The 21,883-nt window shown below is 43.2% G+C and overlaps 1 protein-coding gene across 3 annotated transcripts; it reads left to right on the top strand.

The window, feature by feature from the left end:
• The first annotated feature begins 838 nt into the window (after positions 1-838).
• On the top strand, positions 839-20,468 carry Gckr (glucokinase regulator). 3 transcript variants are annotated; one of them, XM_047522380.1, is made up of 19 exons: positions 839-973; positions 1,245-1,400; positions 1,575-1,643; positions 2,259-2,327; positions 2,714-2,787; positions 3,105-3,171; positions 3,315-3,368; positions 4,426-4,520; positions 7,394-7,499; positions 8,559-8,677; positions 9,129-9,227; positions 9,430-9,527; positions 9,872-9,948; positions 10,309-10,405; positions 10,587-10,684; positions 10,779-10,862; positions 17,030-17,179; positions 19,494-19,628; positions 20,071-20,468. In XM_047522380.1, exons 1-19 carry the CDS (start codon positions 914-916, stop codon positions 20,239-20,241), a joined length of 1,878 nt encoding a protein of 625 aa, XP_047378336.1. In that variant the 5' UTR covers positions 839-913; the 3' UTR covers positions 20,242-20,468. The 3 variants fall into 3 exon arrangements, with proteins under 3 accessions (XP_047378336.1, XP_047378335.1, XP_047378337.1); XM_047522379.1 differs by having other exon boundaries at positions 9,872-9,958; positions 10,268-10,405; XM_047522381.1 differs by lacking the exons at positions 10,309-10,405; positions 10,587-10,684; positions 10,779-10,862.
• Positions 20,469-21,883: the final 1,415 nt, after the last annotated feature.

Here is a 21,883-nt window from a genome sequence, read left to right as displayed (position 1 = left end):
CTGCTTTAATCTCCAGAGTCACTGGGATTACAGGCATGCTCCACCATGCCTGGCTTGATATTGACTTCTTAGTGTTGGTATATCCAATGAGATATTGTGTGTGAAAGTGCATGGCAGGTTGGGGCTATAATGCAGTGGTACAGCACTTGTCTAGTATGTGTAGGACTGGGTTTGATCCTCAGCACCACCTATAAATAAATGCAAATAAAAGGTCCGTCAACAACTAAAAACTTTTTTTTTAAAAGTGCATGACTCAGTAAATAAATGTTGGCTAACATTGTATTTAGGGCAGAGTCTTTGGTTCTCATTGCAGTATTTCTATTTCTGTGGCATTTTTTTCCCTGATATCCAGTTCACTGTATGCACACCTGGGGCTTTGAAGCTTCTGTTGCCTTCTTTTCTGAGAGGAGAGGTAAAAATGGGCCAGTGGAACAGGGAAAAACAACGTGTGCTGGGCATGTGATCAAGCAATGGCCCACGTCCTCTGACTTCTGCTGACCCCAGGACCCTGATCTCTGACCTCTTGGTACTCTTGCCCAGGAGTTCTCTCTGGTCTGGGTATTGTCCTGCTCTCCCAGACTTGAGGTGTTCCAAAGAGGAGGGCATTGTATCCGAAAGGCAAGAGCAATGAACCTCTGCTCTTCCTCTTCCAAGGGTACAGAAGAGACTGGCAAATTGGGGTGCATGCAAAGAGGACCCCCAGAAACTCCCCAGAATGCTGGGAGCCTAGTAACCTGTAAAAGGTGGTGCAGCCAGAGGTGCAGGGGGAGGTGCTCAGAGAGGCCAGGGTTCTTGGGTTAATCATCTCTGTGGCTCAGATAAGGTTCTGCCAGTTGGAAGCAGAGTCATTGTGACCAGAGAGGTCTGTGTGGCTGAAGAGGCAGGCAGGACAGTGTGTCTACATTGTAGGACCATGCCAGGCACAAAACGGTTTCAACATGTGATTGAGACCCCAGAGCCTGGCCAGTGGGAGGTGAGACCCTTTCTTGATATTGATCTTCTGCTCTGTCTCCTTTCTCTCCGCCCTGGGTTTCTGCTCCCTCTTTCTTCCTTCCTATCTTCCCTCCTCATCTTCCTTCTGTAATAGGCTCAGAGCATCAAGAGAAGGCTAAGATCCTGGTGTGCGAGTGTTGGATGTGTGTATGTATGATCCAAACCCTGTCTGCTGCCACTTGCACCTCCAGCTCAGCAGGCACGAAAGAGGCTTTGTCTTCCTGCCCCATCCTTGCCCCCTTCCTCTCTAGTTGTCTGGGTATGAGGCAGCCGTGCCAATCACAGAGAAGTCGAACCCACTGACCAGGGACTTGGACAAAGCAGATGCGGAGAAAATTGTTCAATTGCTGGGGCAGTGTGATGCTGAGATCTTCCAGGAGGAGGGGCAAGCCATGCCCACATACCAGGTGACCCAGCCCCAGCCCCTGGCACTGTTGATAAAGATGCCAACCCCAACCCCATCTCAGTCTTTGCCTGCCAAGACCATGGCTCCTGATTTTGGAAACCCTGAGAACCCTCTCTTCTTCCATCCTAATCCGCTGACCTTTTTGTGACTTCTGATTCCTGCCTATTCCCTGTAGCGACTGTACAGTGAATCAGTTCTGACCACCATGGTGCAAGTGGCTGAGAAAGTTCAGGACATACTGAAGGTACTGATGCTCCATTTGCTCCCTGGCTAAGCTCTTCTGTTTCCCTCTTTCTTTTTTTCAGTCTCCATTTCCTATATTATGGATCTTAGTTGTCCATTCTTCCAGTCCTCCCTCTTAGATCCTTATTGTAATCTTATTAATCAATAATAATTATAATAATAACCATTAGCTGCATAATACTTTATAATTGACCCAGCACTTTCACATCCATTATCTGCACAAAAACTTGTCAAGTTAATGTTATTATCTCTGTTTACTTTCAGATGAGAAAGCAAAGAGTTAGGATAATCACAGTAGCTTGCCCAAATGCTAATAATTATTGAATAATGCTGCTTTAAAATTTTTATTTGGATGACAAGGCTACTCTCAGCACCTTCTGGAATAAATAAGGAACTGAATAAATAGCTGTGTCAGAGATGGGAGTCAAACTGATGTTTCTTTCTCCAATCCAGTGTTCCTTTTACTACAACACATAGCTGATGTTGTGTTCAGTTTTGTGATATGAGGAGAGATAAGGAATCCCTCAAAGTCCTCTTCCATTAATGACAAAGAAAGGAACATGCTTCTCTGTATTCCAACTGGGCCCTGGCAACCTCGGTATCTTTCCTTCCTCAGGAGCCAGAGGAGGGGCTGGTGGTACTTAGTGGAGGAGGCACCTCTGGCCGGATGGCATTCCTCATGTCAGTAAGTACCTTGTTCCCTAGTTTTCCTCCCTCTTCCTTCTGGGGATAACCCACCAGGACCATAAAGGTCATCATAGCTAAGTTCCTAGGTGGACCCTTTACTAGACCTGGGCTGCATGCCTTACTCTTTCCTTCAAAAGCTATATCCCACCATGGAGTCTCATTTCTCCTGAGTCCATTGGAGACCCATCAGTCTATTGGTAATATCTCTATGTCCCATGCATCCCTAAATAATTATCTCCAACTAGCATCTTTAATTGGCGGATTCCAAGTAGAAATGGGCTAAGCACTGGCCTAAGAATAATTATACAGTTTTTACCCTCTAGGAAAAGTCCAGATTAATTGTTCCTTTACTGTCATTACTTCTTCACATCTCCCTGTTGACAGGTCTCCTTTAACCAGCTAATGAAAGGTCTAGGACAAAAACCTCTTTATACCTACCTCATTGCAGGGGGGGACAGGTAAGTTACCTTGGCTTATAAATGTTTGATTTGGCTTGAATATGTGTTTAGAACCTGAATTTGAATGACTTTAGACAGAGATTACATCCAAAGTGCCTTCCATTTGGCCTACTTTACTACTTGGGTTACCTGATTGGCCTTTGTACGTATATGATGGTTACAACTCTATAGAGTGTCTATCATGGTGCCTGATAAGCAGTAGGTGTTCATCCATTGATTGTTTTCCTTTATTCCCTTCTCTCAGTGTGACTTGCCCTAATAAGCCATACACTTCTGCTTCCCAGCCAGTGCCATTGACCTTGAGTCTGCCCTTGTAGGTCTGTGGTGGCCTCTAGGGAAAGGACAGAAGACAGTGCCCTGCACGGGATTGAGGAATTGAAGAAGGTCTGTGCTTCCTACTAATATTCAACCAGAGACCTCTGTCCCTGGGGACATAAAAGCCCCAACATTCAGACAATGTCTGTCCTGGCAGGAGGTGGGCCCAGGAGTTCTCCCAGTTGTATCACTTACTCATCCTCCTACCCTAGGTGGCTGCTGGGAAGAAGAGGGTGATCGTCATTGGCATTTCAGTGGGACTCTCTGTAAGTGTGAAGGCAGGTTGAGTGAATCAATTTTATAAGGAGGAAGGGGACAGGATGGAACAATATGGATGGTAGACTGACAGTGCGGGTACTAGAAAACAAAATTTGCATAAGAAAGTTTGATTTTAGTTACACTAATTTATTTCCAGTTGTATGGATGTGGGAAGAAAAGAGATCCTATCTAAGAATAACTGTGTATTGATCCATTATCAACCAAAATAAATGGACTAGTCCAGGGGTCAGCAAACTATGCTGGCAGCCAATCTAGCCAGCTGCCTGGTTTTGTAAATAGTTTTACTGGCACATAGCCATTTGTGTTTTCATATAGTCTATGACCTCTTTTGTGCTATAGCCCTAGGGTTGACTAGTTGGATAGAGATCATAGGGCCCAGAAAGCCTAAAGTATTTATTCTCTGGATCTTTTCAGAAAAATCTGGCCCTTGGACTAGTCCTTTGCTACTATTTAGTCCTTTGCTACTTGAACTTTAGTCCCTGTACCAGCAACATCATCACCTGGGATTTGTTAGAAAATTCAGGATCTCAGATCCCAACTGGGACCCACTGAGTCCAAATCTGCATTTTAACAAGGTTCCCAGGTAGTTCATTTGAGAAGCACTGAACTAGGGACCCCCAAGTTTCCTGTCAACTCTACAGCTCTCAATCAGAATTCACTGAGCAGAAATCTAGATCTCTGCAGTGCAGGCCGTGGAGGGAGATATACAAGGAGAGCAGGATACTGACATCCAGAATCTTGCAGTTCAATTCAGTAATTTCCAAACTTTAGCGTACCAAGATTTCCTTAGAGAAACTTACTAAAAATGCTTCAGATTTGGATTTTTTTCTTTTTTGTGGTACAGGATCGAACTCAGGGCCTTGTGGATGCTAGGCAAGCACCCTACCACTGAGCTACATCCCTAGCCCCCAAATTTAGATTTTTAACTGAGTCTAGGAATCTCCCTTTTCCATCAAGCATTCTGGGGGATTCTGCTGCACAGGGGCCTTGGGGCGGCACTCAGAGTAACCCCCTCATCGTGCCCTCCTCTCTCAACACCTTCAGGCTCCCTTCGTGGCAGGCCAGATGGACTACTGCATGGATAACACAGATGTCTTCTTGCCTGTACTGGTTGGTTTCAATCCAGTGAGCATGGCCAGGTGAGCCTTCCATAATGACTGGCCAGCCCTGGGGGAAGTTGGGGCAGGCATGCTGAAGTCTATAGTATGATTACAAAAAGAGGCCAGATGGATACTGTCTTGTTTGCCAAATCTCAGAATATTAAAGTAAATATGGGGTGCCCCTAAGTGTATGAAAGTTTTTGTTGATTGGTTGATTGAATTATTCCCCCCTTGTTTCTGAGAGGATGGAAGGCAGGTTACAAAGGCTACAAAACATAAAATTTAGCATATGTTCAAAACAAGATTGAAGAGTCAAAGAAAATGTCCAAGGAAAAGGCCCTTGCCAGAGGAAAAACTGGGGTGAGGAAAATGCACACCACAAAGATCTGGGTTTTCATTTGGGGTGAGCACCAAGGGTCTTTTCAAAGTAGCAGATGCTAAGTGGCACCTACTCCTGTTTGTTCAGCTCTCTTATTTTCATTCCCATTCTCTCTCATCATTCCGGGTGCCCTTTTGTTCCGCTCTGGCTGTTCAAATCCACCCCCTCTTCCTTCCCTGAGAGCACTGTGCTACCACACAACCTCCCTCTTATTCTTTATCTAAATGGCCACTTTGTCTGATATCAGAGAAAGTCAATCAATAGTGTACAGATGTGGTTCTATACCTGAGTTGCCTGGGTATTTAAAAATAACAAGAAGGAAGAAAATTCTTAGCCCCTTGTGTTAGAGGTTTGCTTTTGTTGATTTGGAGGTAAAGCCCCAAAATGTCTATTTTTAAAATGCATCCCTAGAGATTCCAGTGTACAGACAGGTTTAGGGGAATCTGCTAAATAAACTCATGGAGTAGGACACCCTGATATTACTGAGGGCTTCCTGTCACTGCAAGGATTACAGCAAAGACTTTGATTATTTGAGAGCAGTTTTGTATACTTTGTGGTGGTCTTGGGGAGGCAAATGAGCCGGGTTCTTTCAGAGGTATTTTTCCAAGTTTCAGACTCTAGATTTGTAGTATAATTCCTACGAAAGGTGTAAATGAGTCTGAGATACTCCTAACCCTGATCTTTTTCATGGAGGACTCTCCTTCACCAAAAATATATCTGCTGCAATGGATGCTAATTTCAGGTCCTGTGACTAAGTGAAATGAAGAATTTCAAACAATGTAGGCGTGAAGATCTTCCAGTTGTTCCTTAAATCAGTGACTCCCAAACTTGGCTGATCTTCAGAGTCGTCTGAGATGCTTTTTAAATATACTGATTTTTAGGTTCTGCTCCAAAACTATTGATTCTGAATCTCAGGGTGAATATGGCACCCAGAAACAGGTAGTTATTAAAAACAAAACTCCCCTGGTGATTTCAATGTCCAGCCAAGTCTAGGAGTCTGAATGTTAAACCACACAATATGTACATTTTCTCCTCTCTACTTAAGTCTCCTCTTTCTTAAAGGTTCTAGGAAGTTTTAGAAATAGTCTGAGGACAAATGATCGGTATGAAACACCTTTACACAATGGATATGAAATATGCAAAACTTGTCTGCTTTAGAAGTCACAAAAGAGTTGGGCATGGTGGTGCACATCTGTAAACCCAGTGACTCAGCAGGCTGAGGCAAGAGGATTGCAAGTTTGAAGCCAGCCTCAGCAACTTAGCAAGACCCTAAGATCCTAAGCAATTTAGCAAGAGCCCCAGGGTTCAATCCCTGGTAAAGAAGGAGGAGGAGGAGGAAAAGGAGGAGGAAAAGGAGGAGGGGAAGGAGGAGGGGGAGGAGAAGAAGTTGTTATACAAAAGAAAAAAATATAAGACTAGTTCAAAAGGGAGGGAATCTTTGCAGGAATTGATGATAAGGGGAAGTTAGGGATGCCACATGCAGAGGTGACTCTTTGAGGTCCTACCACAGTGGGTGATTCACAAATTGCCCCTAGCAAGCAAATACAGGAGATACTCATTCTTTGACATTCCATGATTTATAATTGAGCAGATAACAAGCCTGTAACTCTCTTGTCTCATTAATACATTGCTTTGTTCCTGATTAATTTATTCAAAGAATGCCTGCCAATTGTCAGGTGCTATGTACACTTCATACCTTGCAGCTAGCCAGGTGTGGTGGCACATATCTGCTATCTTAGTGACTCGGTTTGGCAGAAGATTCACAAGTTCACACCTAGCCTGACTCTCTCAAAAAAACCAAAACCAAACAAACAAAAATACAGTATCTTGCCAGGTGCGGTGTCATACACCTGTAATCTAGCGATTCCAGAGGCTGAGGTAGAAGGATTGCAAGTTCAAGGCCAGCCTCAGCAAGGTTCTAAACAACTTAGTGAGATTTTATCTCAAAATAAAAACTAAAAAGGGCCAGAGATGTGGCTTAGTGGCAAAGCACCCCTGGGTTAAATTCCTAGCACCCTCCCCCGACTGCCTAAGAACAGAAACAATATTTTGTACCTTGATTTCCTTGCTATGAATTGTTATCCTTCCCTCCTTCTTTGGAAGGATTTCTAGAATGTATTTCCAAAAATGGGAAGGGCTGCTAAAGGACCCTAAGGTGGAAGGCAATTCTAACATTTGGTGACCAGCATTCTCCCAATGGACCACAGAGAACAAGAATATGGTGGCTGTGATAGTAGGGCTTATGTCAGTGGGGCTGATGCTAGGGCCAGGATACAGGGTTCTTGTCTCCTGCTAGAACTTTAAACTTGAGTGTTAGCTTTGCTCTGCTGGAAACTTTGCTGAACGTATTATTAATCCTGTCCTTGGGGTTCAAGGACACACTGCCCCATGAGTTCCAAAGCATATTTCTCTATGAAGTTGTTGACTTCTGACTCCAATCCTAATGTGGTCATTGATCCTGACTCCCAGCTGAAGCCCTTCCTTTAGATTTTCACAGACAAACCTTCCATGTCTGTGTCTCTCTGGACCTCAGAAATGACCCCATTGAAGACTGGAGTTCAACATTCCGGCAAGTAGCAGAGCGGATGCAGAAAATGCAAGAGAAACAGGAAGCTTTTGTGCTCAATCCTGCAGTAGGGGTAGGGCCTCTCTCTCTTTTTCTATGCCCTCCCTTAAGCATCTGGGAATTGCTTGCCACTTGCTTAGGGTCTCTGATTTGTGGTCCTGTTCTTCTTGCTTAAATTCCTGAGGTATTGTGTGTCACCTAGCATGTTTTAAATGAAATCCTATTCTCACTTTGAGGTGCTTTATCTTTACTCCAACTCTGATTCTTGAATCAATAATCATTAAACACTTCAGTGATCTAGGGCAGCTCTTTTCCATCTGGGTACAGACAGCCTGGTCTAGCCATTGTTGTCTCTTTCAGACTCTTTCATATATTTAAATTTCAAATATGGGGTGCTGCTCCATTCCTCTGCCTTTCTGCATCCTCTCCAGGATGGAGCAGGCCTTAGCCTTAGGTGGGCACATTTGTGACATTCTCCTTGATCTTCCTTGTGTGAGGTAAGAAGGGGAAATTCCATACCACACGATTTCCACCACTTTCTCTCATATGTACTCATCTCTTTCCTCCACTCTGCAGACTCTCAATCTTCTTTTCTTAATCACTGCTTTTTTTCATTATCTTTGCAGTAATCTTTGGTATGTTGTGTTACAAATCTGTACCATTGCAATGTCTGCTTCATGGGTCTGTCCAAAGCATGTGCACTGTGTCATTTGGGTTGACAAACTACCACAAAACATGGTGGTGGGAGAAGTGGGGAGAAAGTCTCATAAAGAAAAACACTCTCTGAAAAACCTTTGACTCAGCTCACAAGATACCTCCTTCTGGAGAGTCCTGAATGCACCATTTCAATTAAGCCTTCCCAAGCATTCCTCTTCACAGCACACTGGAAGCCACCAGTACTATTAAAAGCACACCCAGGGACACTAACCAGAGTGCATCCCGAATGCCATTAACCAGGATACATGCCCAGGGGTCACTAACCAGAATGTATGTCCCAAGGTCACTAACCAGGGTACATGTCCAGAATTCATGCCCAGGGATCACCAACTACATTGTGTGTCCAGGGTCACTAACTGGTGGACTCCAGGTTCCTTCCTCTATCAATCCCTTCTAAGTATCATTGCCTCCTCAGCCTGAGGGTCTCAGCGGCTCCTCCCGGATGAAAGGGGGAAGTGCCACCAAGATCCTGTTGGAAACCCTGTTGTTAGCAGCCCATAAGACTGTGGACCGGGGCATTGCAGCATCTCAAAGGTAGGGAGGATCTGGACAAAAGGTAGATCAGAGTCAGATGAAGGGTGGAGGTGGGGAATGGCAGGACCAGGTTCAGAGGCTGGTGTGAAGAGTCCATTGACTTGGTCATGATCTAGGTCATGCAGACTGGAGACCATCCTGCTGTGACCTCCTTCCCTTGTCTCTAGGTAACTTCTAGGGGGTCCACTTACTTCCTCATCTACTCTTAGATCCTATCGTCCCCCAGGGCTTTCTTGATGCCCTTATTCCTCTCTCTGCTCCTTAGTTTTCTGCCCACTGAAGCCTTTCTGCCCATCCAGGATACCGACTGGTTCTCCTCTCTGTGCCTCCACCATGGAGCAGCAGAACGTAGTTTCACAAGAATTGTGCCTTCCCCTAGGTGGGGTGGGGCATACCTAGGCTTTGTTATGAGACACTGGACCCTCCTGGGAGCTGGTGACTTTTCTTCCAGGTGCCTCTTGGAAATCCTCCGGACATTTGAGCGGGCTCATCAGGTGACCTACAGTCAAAGCTCCAAGATTGCCACCCTGATGAAGCAAGTCAGCACCAGGTATTTGGATATGTGTTTGGAGGTCATCCTGGGAGCAGGAGAGAGCAGGGAGTCTGTGAGATGTGCTAACATGGGAAGGTGAATGGATCTACATGGAGGATCATAGTTGGCTCCTGTTTGTTCACTCCTATGCTCTTCCATATGTATTTCTGACCTCTTTTCATGGTAATTAATCATGTCCTGATCTCTGACCCATTCTCAGCCTGGAGAAGAAAGGCCGAGTGCACTTGGTTGGCTGGCAGACCCTCGGCATCATTGCCATCATGGATGGAGTAGAGTGCATCCACACTTTTGGTGCTGGTAGGCTCCCAGTCACGACATTCTTCCTGATTCCACCTGACCCCAACCAGTTGGTCCACTATCCAGACAACCCTTGGAGGATCTCACAGAGGTTCCTCAGTGTCCTTGGAGGTTCCTCAGGATCCATGCTGCCATACCTAAACAGGCATTTCAATCAAATTCTTCTTCCTTTCCATCCCATCTCAGTTCCTGATCCCTCAACTCCCATCTCTGCACATGGCTATGGCCCCACATGGGTTACTCCTCACCCATAGCCCACTTTCTGCTCCTCTCCCAGCCCTCAAAACCTAGAGTTTTCCTTTCCTATAAACCCCATCACTTCTCTCTGTCCTTAAACTTTCCAGATTTCCGAGATGTCCGTGGCTTTCTTATTGGTGATCACAGTGACATGTTTAACCAGAAGGCTGAGCTCACCAACCAGGTCAGAAGAGGTCAGGGAAGTTGTGAATTTCACCGGTGTGCAGGGGGAGGGAGAATAGGGGAAGATGAGGATGAGTGTGAGAATACAATGGGATAAACAGTTCAGAGAAGGGAATGTGGATTAGAGGTCACTAGGCTTTGAGGCAGCTCTGGGCTGTGGAAGGCTCTGGTTTTATTTCCTAAAACCTGGTTCCAGTTCATTGGCTTGCTGCATCATCTTGAGCAAAAACACTACCTTGTCGAACCTTGACTTCTACATCTATAGTCAAAAGGGCTGCCCTAGATGTCCTCTCGGTCCTCCTCAGTCTTGTGCTCTACAGTGTTCTCATGGGAGGGACTCTCCAATCATCTTCTGCTCCAGGGTCCCCAGTTCTCCTTCTCTCAGGAGGACTTCCTGACTTCCATCCTGCCTTCTCTTACGGAAGTTGACACTGTGCTCTTCATTTTCACCCTGGATGGTAAGAGGGAAGGAGGGAGTAGGGTGAAGGGCTGGAAGTGGTAGGGTGGCAGAGGAGCTGTCATTTCTCTGCATCTTAGGACACCTGTTCAGAGAGAAGGAAAGGTGTAAGTGTCCTGACTGGACTCCAGGGTGACAGGAAGGACAGTAGCACATCTTTCAACTCTGATACCTATCCCCAGACAACCTCAAGGAGGTACAGACACTGGTGGAGCAGGTGAAAGAGAAGACCACTAACATCCAGGCCCTGGCGCACAGCACTGTGGGGCAGTCCCTGCCGGTGAGGCTCCAGCCTTGACGAGGGGATCTTGGGTGGCAGTTAGAACCAGGCCTTCCTGGACGGGCCACTCGTACTGCCCTCTGTTCACCTTCAGACCGCTTTGAAGAAGCTCTTTCCCTCCATCATCAGCATCATGTGGCCACTGCTTTTCTTTGAATATGAAGGGAACTTCATCCAGGTAAGGGGGATGAGAAAGTGATAGCCACAATGAGGGATTCCAGAAATTGAAAACCCAGAGCTGGAGGAGAGAACGATTGAAGGTTTATCTAGGCCCCCTTCCCAGCCAACCAGGCAAGTTCTTGAGTTACCACATCACCAAGGCAACGAGCTACTGGGTTCAGCTCCCTCTAGGAACATGCAAAAAGAGCAGGATAGGCCACCAATTACTTAACAAATGCTCATTTACCCTTTGGGACAGGTTAATTGTGGATACTCTATTCATCATCACAATCCAAAAGCCTTTAGGACATGTTTTTTGGTAAGATATTCTGTGCTGGACTCACTGTAAATATTGCATTGATTATAATTAAAAAGATTATAATCAAGGACAACCACTGATAATAATCATAGAAGTAATAATCAGATTGTGTGTACTTTGCAATTTAGTTTGGAACAGGAATCAGGAAAACTGGGTGCCATCCAACTCTGCTGTGTAACCCAAGGAAAAAAGCAATTTCATATCTCCGGGTCTTAGTTTTCACACACACCATCTGCCCACTCTCCATGGGGCAGACCCAGGACCTTGAAGGATTGCCCTGGAGGGATGTGGTCTCTCATCCATTATTCGAAGCAACTCCTTTGAGATGTCTCCCCACTTGACTAGACACAACTGGCCTGCTGCCTAACTGGAATCAAAATTCCTTTTTTTTTTTTTAATATTTTTAGTTGTAGATGGACACAATACCTTTATTTTTTTATTTAGTTTTTTTTTTTATGTGGTGCTGGGGATTGAACCCAGTGCCTCACACATGCTAGGCAAGCGCTCTACTACCCCTACCCAGCAATGTATTTCTATTCATAAAAACTGTAGAAAAAGAAAAAAGAAAAAAATACAAAAGAAAAAAATCATTCATAATCCACTATCTTCCAAAATAGCCACTATTTGGGCTGGGGAGATAGCTCAGCTGGTAGAGTGCTTGCCTCGCAAGCACAAGGCCCTGAGTTCGATCCCCCGTACCGCAAAAAAAAAAAAAAAAAAAAAAAAAAAAAAACTCCAAATTCAAAATAGCCACTATTCAAAGAATGTCCTTGTAGTCTTCTTATCATTGTGTATATAAATATATTATATGTTTTTAAATTATATTTTATATAGAACCAAACTTGACATGGTGTTTTTACATTGCTTTTCTTCATTTAAGATTATGAGCACCTTTCTGAACTAATAGACTTATGCCATCATTTTTAATGTCAATGTAATATTTCACTGTATGGTTATACCACAATGTGTTTACTTTAACCTTAGTTGTCAGACAATTTCAATATTATTAATAATATTGGCCTGGTGCTGTGATGTATGCCTATAATCCCAGAAGCTCAGGAGGCTGAGGCAGGAGGATCACAAGTTCAAAGCCAGCCTCAGCAACTTAGTGAGGCCCTGTCTCAAAATAAATTATAAAAAAGGGCTGGGGCTGGGTATGTGGCTCAGTGGCTAAGTGCCCCTGGGTTCATTCTCCAGTACAAAAAAAAAAAAAAAAGTCTGCCCTGATCACCCTTATTTACACAGCTTATACACCTTTTGGGTGTTTGACTATTTCACTGGGATAAATACCCAGAATTCCTGGGTCAAAGGATGTATAAAATTATAAAGTCTTTTGATACCTTTGGCTTCTTATTCCCTCATGTATTGGCCATTTGATTATTTTTCTTTTAGTTCCTTTTTTTGTTTTTTTTTTTGGGTGCTGGGGATTGAACCCAGGACCTTGTGCTTACAAGGCAAGCACTCTACTGACTAAGCTATCTCCCCAGCCCCTTCTTTTAATTCTTCATATCTTTCTAGTACATTCTCCCATTCTTTTTAGGAGGTGCTTATTTATTTTCTTTCTGAATTGTAAGAGGGGATGTATAGGGCAAGAAAAATAGCTTTTTTCTGTTTTATATTTTCCCAACTTCTTATTTTTCTTTTATTTCTATGTTTTTGATGTAGAGATAAGTTATTTAAAATTTTCTATACTCAAATCTATCAACTTTTACCATGTTATTTTTTATCTTCCTCTTGATGCTGATTTTGCCTTTCTTTAAATGGATTGGAATTGTTTAAAATAAGGAGGCTTCCATTAGGCCTTGTGAATCTTTAGTCATGGAAATATTTTTTGTGTAAACTACTCCCAGGTTTTTATTTTTAAAATTTCAAACTTAGAGAAAATCTACAAGAATAGTGCAATGAACATTCACATGCTTTACCATAGATTCACTAATTCCTTTTGCCATATTTACTTTCTTTTCCCTGAATCATTTGAAAGCTAACTGGAGGGGCTGGGGTTGTGGCTCAGTGGCAGAGTGCTTGCCTAGCATGTGTGAGGCACTGGGTTCGAGTCTCAGCACCACATATGAATAAATAAAATAAAGGCCCATTGACCTTTAAATTAAAAAAAAATTTAAAAAAAGAAAGATAACTGGAGATATCAGCACTTTACCCCAATACTTTGGAATGTATTCCTTAAGAATGAGGACATTTGTCATATAAATATAATTATCCACTCAGGAAAATGACCATTAATGAACTACTATTAACTCATGTCCAAGCTATATTCATATTTCCCCAACTACCACTGTATTGATTTTATTTTCTGAATCCAGGATCCAGTTAGTCATCAGGTCTCATGGTTTCCTTTAATATTCCTCAGCCTTTCTCTTTTTTTGTTGCTCATGACACCAACATTTTAGAAGTCTAGTCCAGATATGTTCTGGAATGTGCCTCACTTTGGATTTGTCCAACTGTTTAGTCATTATGTCCAGGTTGATAAGAGTACCACACAGGGGAGGTTGGGCCTTAACCAGTGTGTCACATTAGGAGCACCTGATAGTTTGTCTGTTTATTGGTGAGGCTACCTGTGATCATTTGGTCCAGGTGATGTCCCTTAGATTTCTCTGCATCCTGTTGGTCAGCAGTCTTTCACCCATGGTTTCAGCATCAACTGATGATTCTTGGCTGAACCAACTATTACAATGGTGGTTTTAAACTGGGAATTTTCTATTTCTATCCCTTGTATGTATTTTCATTGGTTGGCGTTGTTCTGTAAAGAAAACTTTCTCTTTACCCTGCACCCCATCTGTGTTTGTTCAGTGTCATTATGGACTCATGAATTTTGGTTTTGTTGTTAAATGCATGTGTATGTGTGTCCATGTGTGTCCACTGAGCTACATCCCCAGACCTTTTTTTATTTTGAGACAACGTCTTGCTAAGTTGCTCAGACTGGCCTCAATCTTGTGATCCTCCTGCTTCAGTCTCCCAAGTAACTGGGATTATAGGCATGTCAAACATTATGTATTTTAATACATTCTTGTGTGTGTGTGTGTGTGTGTGTGTGTGTGTGTGTGTGTGTTTTGTTTTGTTTTTTGGTACCACATATTGAACCCAGGAGCACTGTACTACTGAGCCACATACTCAGCCCTTTTTATTTTTATTTTGAAACAGGGTTGTGTTAAATTGGGCCTTGCTAAATTACTGAGGCTGACCTCAAACTTGTGATCCTCCTGCCTCAGCCTCCCAAATTGCTGGGATTACAGGGGTATGCCACTGCACCCAGCTCATTTCTCTTTTTAATGCTCAATATGAGAGTTCATTTCAGGTTGGCGCCCTGTGGAATGTTCCTAGCCATATTTGAACATTATTTGTTGTGCTTATTTTTGCAAAACAAAAACAAACCACCACCAACAACAACAACAAAAACCTTCTTTCTTAGGCAAAGAGTAGGATATCTTTTACATCTTTCCTGTTTAAGTTAACAAGATATTCTGAAAATCACTCCACTGCCATTAACAACTCTCTTTCTTGTTGTTATTTAGCTTTTTAGTGTGCACCCATGTACAATAGTTTGCCCAGCCAATCTCCTGTGTAGGGCATTTAGATTGTTTCCAATATTTTGCTCTTGCCAGTGCTGATGCCATGAATGGGCATGTATTTTTATAATGTTAGAAGCCTTTTGAGGATAAATTCCCACAAGTATTTGAACTGGGTCAAAGGGTAAATACATATGTGATTTTGTTAGATATTACAAAGTTTTCCTCATGCCAGCAATATGAGAATGCTTTTTCCATGTAGACTCTGTCAGAGTGTGTTAGTCAGATTTTCATTCCTGTGACCAAAATACCTGACATAAACAACTTAAATAAGGAAAGATTTATTTTGGCTCACAGTTTCAGAATTTTCAATCCAAGGTGAAGTGGCTCCAAGGCAGAAATATCATTGTGGAGGAATATGGCAGAGGAAAGCTCATGGCAGAAGACAAGAAGATAAAGAGAGAGAGGGACAAGATATAGTCCTCAAGCACACCCACAGTGACCTACTTCCTCCAGCTATGTCTGCCTGCCTATTGTTTCCACCTCCTTCCAATAGTTCATTCAAATTATTAATCCACCCAATGGATTAATTCCCTGATGAGGTTATAACCCTCATGATCCAATCATATTCTAAAAGCCCTACCTCTGAATATTGCTGTACTGAGGACCAAAACACAAGAATTTCGGGACTTTCCAGATCCAAACCATAACAGAGAGTAGTGTCTAGATTTTGCCAATGAGATAGCTAAGAAATATTTCTGTGTAGTTGTCATTTGTATGTTTATTATCAAGTAGGGTTACTCCTCCCTGCATTACTATTAAGATTTTTCCAGTTATAATTACACATTTATTTTTCCCTATAAACTTTAAATAAATATGTATGACTCCAAACTACATAAAGTTTAAAATGTTTTTGTGTTAATCATATGAATGGTTAGTGGTGCAAATGGCTGAGAGCATAACCCAGAGTTAGTTGACCTCACTACAGGGCAGTGTGGTGTGCAGCCATAGCATCAGTGCTGTACACTGGCCAGCCTTGTGCTGATTGGTCAGATTTCTGTTTTTGTATCAGTGTCCTTGGCATAAACCTAAGTGTTTTCAGTCTGCCCTCTTCCAGGATTTTGTGTGACTAGTTATTTCAGGGGTTCCAGAATAAAAAGGAAAAAAAAATTGTAGCGGTGTTTTGTTTTCTCAACCTTCTGGTACTGTGTGAATCCCCTCTACACGTTGCTGGATCCCTGTTGCTGCAAGTGCAGTAACAGATAAGTGCCACAACGTGAGCAAGATATCCAGGCCAAGGTCGGGTAGCAGTTATACTCACAGGACCTCTGTACGCTTTCTTCTCAACATGCTTTCACATGCATTCTGTCATTAATCTAGGAGATAATTGTGGCAAAGTAGGAAATACTCTCATCATTGAATTGCAAGACTTGGATTTAAGACCTGATTCTGTTTCACTATCATATGAGCTTATCCAAGTTAATTTATTTTCTTTAAATTTTTTTTAAATATATATTTTTAGTTGTTGATGGACCTTTATTTTCTTTATTTATGTATATGTGGTGCTGAGAATCAAACCCAGTGCCTCACACATGCTAGGCAAGTGCTCTACCTCTGAGCCACAACCCCAGTTCCCAAGTTAATTTACTTTTGACTTCTAGTTTCTTCATAGGTAGAATTGGGGATAGAAAAACCTATTTCATAGTGATGTTGTAAGTATTAAATAAAATTAATTTTTCAACTAATGTGTATGGTTCAGGAGCCATGTGTCAGCCATTATCAAAAGGACTGGGGCTCTGGAGCAGAATTAGACCCCATCTCTACCTTCAGGGAACCTGTGGTTTAGTGAATGAGTCCCAGGATTTACAATCCTCTCTTGTCTGGTACCTGAGGAGCAAAAAGAAAATTTTTAAAAGTTTTTAAAAAATTTTTTTAGTTGTAGATGGACACAATACCTTTATTTTATTAATTTATTTTTATGTGGTGCTGAGGATTGAACCCAGTGCCTCACACGTGCTAGTTAAGTGCTCTCCCACTGAACCACAACCCCAGCCCCAAAAAGAAAATTTTGGCAAGAACAAAACCTGCTATGGAAGGACTCAGAGAAGATATTTGTCTATCCAGTATTCAAAAACATAAATGGGTAATGCTGTTAGGTTTTCCTGGGATGTTCTGGTTTACACCCGTTATCCCTATATCTAAACCCTGGACTGCTTAAACAAATGATGTCTGTCTTTTGGTCCCTAGTTTTCTTCCCTTTGTTCTTATCTGATAATACAGCCCTGTCCACCCTGCTGCTCTCCCATCCCCTAATTTTCCATATCCCCATGTGTCTGCCATTTTTAGAAGTTTCAGCGTGAGCTAAGCACCAAGTGGATACTGAATACAGTGAGTACAGGGGCCCATGTGCTTCTGGGGAAGATCCTACAAAACCACATGTTGGACCTCCGCATTGGCAACTCTAAGCTGTTCTGGAGGGCACTGGCCATGCTGCAGGTAAAGTGATGGGGTATGGCTGGCCCGGCCTGGCCTTAAAACCTAGGCTGCCATTGGGGGGCATTTTGCAGAAGCAGGGAGAAATGTAGTGGTAAGGGCTGATTTTTCTGCTCTGTGTCTTTCTTCCTCCTTGTATCAGACACATTCTCCCCACTGAGTGTGTGTGCACACATAGGTTCTTGTTTGTGAAACAAAAACTAGTAGGTGATTCTTTCAGCTACAAGTATGTAACACAAACCCCATTCATACTGGTGTTAACTAAACAAGGCAAATAATTGCTCGTATAACTGAAGATTCTCTGATGGTGGGACTGAGAAACCGCACCTCTTAGTTCTACTTTCTTCTGTTGCTCTTATTCTCAGACAGACTCTCTCCGGTAGGTGGCAAATTGACCATAAGTAGTGCCAGTCTGATATCCTTGCCAATTTAGCAACCCCAGCAGGAAAAGACCCTATATTCCTGTGATTCCCACAAATGTGTGAGGAGGGCTCTCATTGGCTTGTCTTTGGTCCGGTGCACACCCTTGAACCAATCACTGCTCCAACCTGATTCATGTGCTTTCCCTTCATGATGGTGATGGAGGAAAGGGTAGAAGTGAACTTCAATCAAACCTTATGGCCTGAGCATGGGGGAACTAGTTCCCCAGAGAAAAATAAGCTGCAGGTACTGGAAGGAGGAGGAACAGATGCTGAGCAGCTAGCATGGGGGATGACCCTGAAAGTAAGGTTGCCAGTTTTAGCAAATAAAAATTCAGGTCAGTTAAATTTGAATTTCAGATAAATAACGAACACTTTTTTTTTTAAGTGTAAATGTTCCATGCAATGTTTGGAATGTATATGAATTTTTTTTTTCATTATTTCACATTTAACTGGATATCCTATATTCCTGTTTGCTAAATCTGGCAACCCTATGTGAAAAGCATCAATAGATCCACATTTAGTGAGCACCCACTGGGATCCTGAAACAACCCATGGACCTGCTGAAGTCCAATAGAAGTACAAAGAAGATGGGGTTGGTCTGCACTATAGTAAACAGAAGGCTTCATGGAAGAGGTGATATTTGATTGAGACTTGGTGGTTCTGACGTGGATAGATGGGAAGCAGAAGTGCATTCATATTAGAAAACACATTAGCCACAGTCCAGAAGGAGGACTAGGCGTGCTATGTGGGGAACACAGACATGACTGGAGTAGAGAGTAACTTTCCACAGTAACGAGGGATTACAAAGGAGCAGGAAGGGAAGGGATTGCGAAAGGTTAAAGCTAGAAAGGAATCTGAACTTGCCAAATATAGGTAGATCTGTGCTGTCCAAAACAATGACCAGCAGCCACATGCGGTTATTGTGCACTTGAAATATGGCTAGTATGACCAAGAAACTGAATTTGTAATTTTATGTAAAAATCAAAGTAGTGAATTTTTGCAGGGAGGGTACTGGGAATTGAACCCAGGGTTGCTTAACCACTGAACTACATCCCCAGTCCCCCTTTTTTGATAAGTTTTATTTTGAGACAATGTCTCACTATGTCCTTAGGGCCTCATTAAGTTGCTGAGGTTGATCTTGAACTTGCAATCGTCCTGCCTCAGTCTCCCAAGTCTCTGGGATTACAAGCATGCACCACTGCACCCAGCTGAAATTTTTTTTCATTAACCGCAACTTTATTGTGTTTGTAGAACTGAATTTCAATTTTTAACCTTGTAAATTGAGCACTCGAATTGAGGTGTGCTGTTAATTGTAAAATAGACCCCAGATTTCAAAGGTTTATTACAAAAATATTGTAAAATAACTCAATTTTTCATATTAATTACAATGTTGAAATAGTTTTAATATGTTGGGTTGAATAAAATGTATTAACATTGACTTCTTTTTTAATGCACCTACTGGAAAACGTAAACATTCCTATAGACTTGCATTATATTTCTGGCAGTGCTAAGCTAACAGAAGGACAGTGGCAAAATGGAAGCATTATTTACTGATAGCTTGACAGCAATGTGCAGGATGGATTTGGTTAGGAAAGAAACTGGAGGGAGGGAGTTCAGTTTAAAATTGCCTACCTATGGAGTTGCTGGGACACGGTTACAAATCTGACTAATTCATCATTCATTCCAGTTTAACCCAGTCAATCATGGCCCACCACCAACTTCTTTAACCCAGTTTTTCCTTACACTTGGGGATTACAGGATTGCCCAAAGGGACAGATTCTCCATAACACTTATAGGATCCCAGCCTCCCAATTTCCCAGTTCTTTCTTCTCCCTTGACCCCATTCTTAGTCCCTCTGGCCTCGCCTGATGCTGATCTTACCACCTCTTCAACAGCGGTTCTCTGGGCAGTCCAAGGCCCGATGCATCGAGAGCCTCCTCCAGTCGATTCACTTTCCTCAGCCACTGTCGGATGAAATTCGGGCTGCTCCCATCTCCTGCCACATCCAGATTGCACAGGAGAAGGAACAGGTATCCCGCCCTCTGCTGGTCACTCAACAAACACTTAATCAGTACTTTGAGTATGTCAGGAACTTTGCTTGATATTGGGTTTACACAATTCAGTGATATTCTGTCTACCAGGAGCTCCCCTTTAATGGGGAACATGACAGTGACAAGTGATCACAGAGGTGTGAAAAAGATACCAAAAAGATATCTCTGGCTTGGAGGGGAGTCAAGAAGAACAGCGAGGTCTTTGGGCTGGGTTTTGAAGAATGAGCAGTTTACTGGGTTAGGATGAAGTTTTTTCTCTGCTCTTGACCCACCTCATTACCTCTCTCTAGTATTGAAAACAATCTATTTTTGCATCCAGCCTGATGGCTCCTGACTTCCACATGAATGCTCTAGCTTCTCCAAGGTTCTTTCTTAGATGATTTCTTTCTCGTCTTTACTTCTCCCTGCCTCTTTCCCACAGGTGATCCCCATAGCCTTGCTGAGCCTTCTGTTCAGATGCTCCATCCCTGAGGCTCAGGCACACCTGGCTGCAGCTCCTTCTGTCTGTGAGGCTGTCAGGAGTGCCCTCACTGGGCCAGGTCGGAAGCGCAGTGCGGACCCCCTGGAGACTCTACAGCCTGCCCTGGAGTGACCTGCAGGCAGGTCCGGGTGTGACAGGAACCAGTCCAGTCAAAGGGACTTGTGCCAGCAGCACATGTGGTAGGAGGAAGTAGCCCATTTTCCAGGCGTACCAGCAGCCCTTGGTGCAGAGAAAGATTTTTCTCCATCTCGGGGAGAGTTCTTGTTCTTGACTCAGTGCCTCCCACTGTCACTGGCTTATTCAGATCTCAGAAATAAAACTAAATTCCTATTTTGGAAAGTCAACCTCTCAAAGTCAGTAAATCAGACTCAGTAGACCAGGGGTGGGACAGGATGGGTGGCTTAAGTTGGTCTCAACAGCAGATTTGTTTCTTTAACTCTTTGTCCCATTCCTTTGACCCCCTGGCCCAAACCTTCTTCCAGCATCCCTGTATTCCCCATCTGCAACAGGCAGGCACACCTGCATGCACACGCACGCACACGCGCACACACACTCCTACGTCCCTCACAGAGAGACACACAAACAAGGAGAGGTGGGAACTTTTGGTAATTCCAGGGAGAGAGGGAAGAGTCCTTAACATAGGTCACCCAGAAAAAGGCAATACCAATTAGATACAGACAGGGTCTTTATTACTGGAATGAATTCTGCATCCTCCCATCAGACCCCATAAACACTAAAAGCCTCAGTTTGCATTTTAGACTTCAGCTGTCCCGTGTTTTGACAAATCAAAGGCCCCCTTTCCTCCCAGATCCAGGTCAGCTGTTGAGTGCCTGTTATGTACAGCTCCAATAGCAGAGAGCTGGCTCCCCCTTTTGGCAGAGAAATATCCAGGTGATGGACACCCAGTAACCCTTCTGGGGATAAAACCTCCTCAATTAAAGAACTTTTAGGCATCAGGGTGACTGCTAAGGGGCCAGTTTTCAGTTTTATGAGGATAATTAACTTCTTAGAGGCAGCCATAGGCCCCTCCGTACATCTGTGGGTCTCTAAATGTATGGAGGGGCCTATGTTTCTGTGCTTTACATGTTCACATTGCTGGCTTAGATCTTTAGCCAATTCCCTTCCCCCAGTACCACCCTTACAGTGCCTTCTGGGTGCCACACCTTTGTCTTTCATCCTACACAAATACTTCTTCCTAATTCTACCACTCAAGATGGCTGAAGTTAGGCAAAGATGCTATGAAGGCTCTTTGCTTCTCTTTACCCGCAGTGTCTCCTGTGCTTCTTAATTGTATAAACCTACCTCTCGTCTTGCTATCATGAGTAAGGTTATCAGAGAAGATATCCAGCTTTCTAGAGTCCAAGGCAGAACATGCCTTGATCCTATAGGTGACACCAACATGTACAGTAGCCCCACTCCTACTTATGGCCGGAAGACAGTACAGGATTAGATTTCCCCCACATTGGATGCAGGAAAGCTCTAGAAGTCTCTAGTTCTTTTACTTGCCAAGTACTTAGATGGTATAAAGATATCCGTGAATTTAATTCTTAAATAGTTGGATGTGATATTCAGGTGTTATGAACAAGGTAGAGTATATGCCTTAGTTTTGGGAAACATTGGAGGTTAGACATACTCTGGAATTGCAGAGGACACAAAGATGACTAAGCTCTGGTCCCTACCCCCTTAGAAACTCACAAGCACATATAAGCAATTCTAATACAAGACAGTTGAAATGGATTGGAACAGCAGGATA

Source organism: Sciurus carolinensis, chromosome 13 (genome assembly GCF_902686445.1).
Source record: "Sciurus carolinensis chromosome 13, mSciCar1.2, whole genome shotgun sequence".
NCBI classification, from domain to species: domain Eukaryota; kingdom Metazoa; phylum Chordata; class Mammalia; order Rodentia; family Sciuridae; genus Sciurus; species Sciurus carolinensis.
This window is presented reverse-complemented; position numbering and strand designations above follow the sequence as displayed.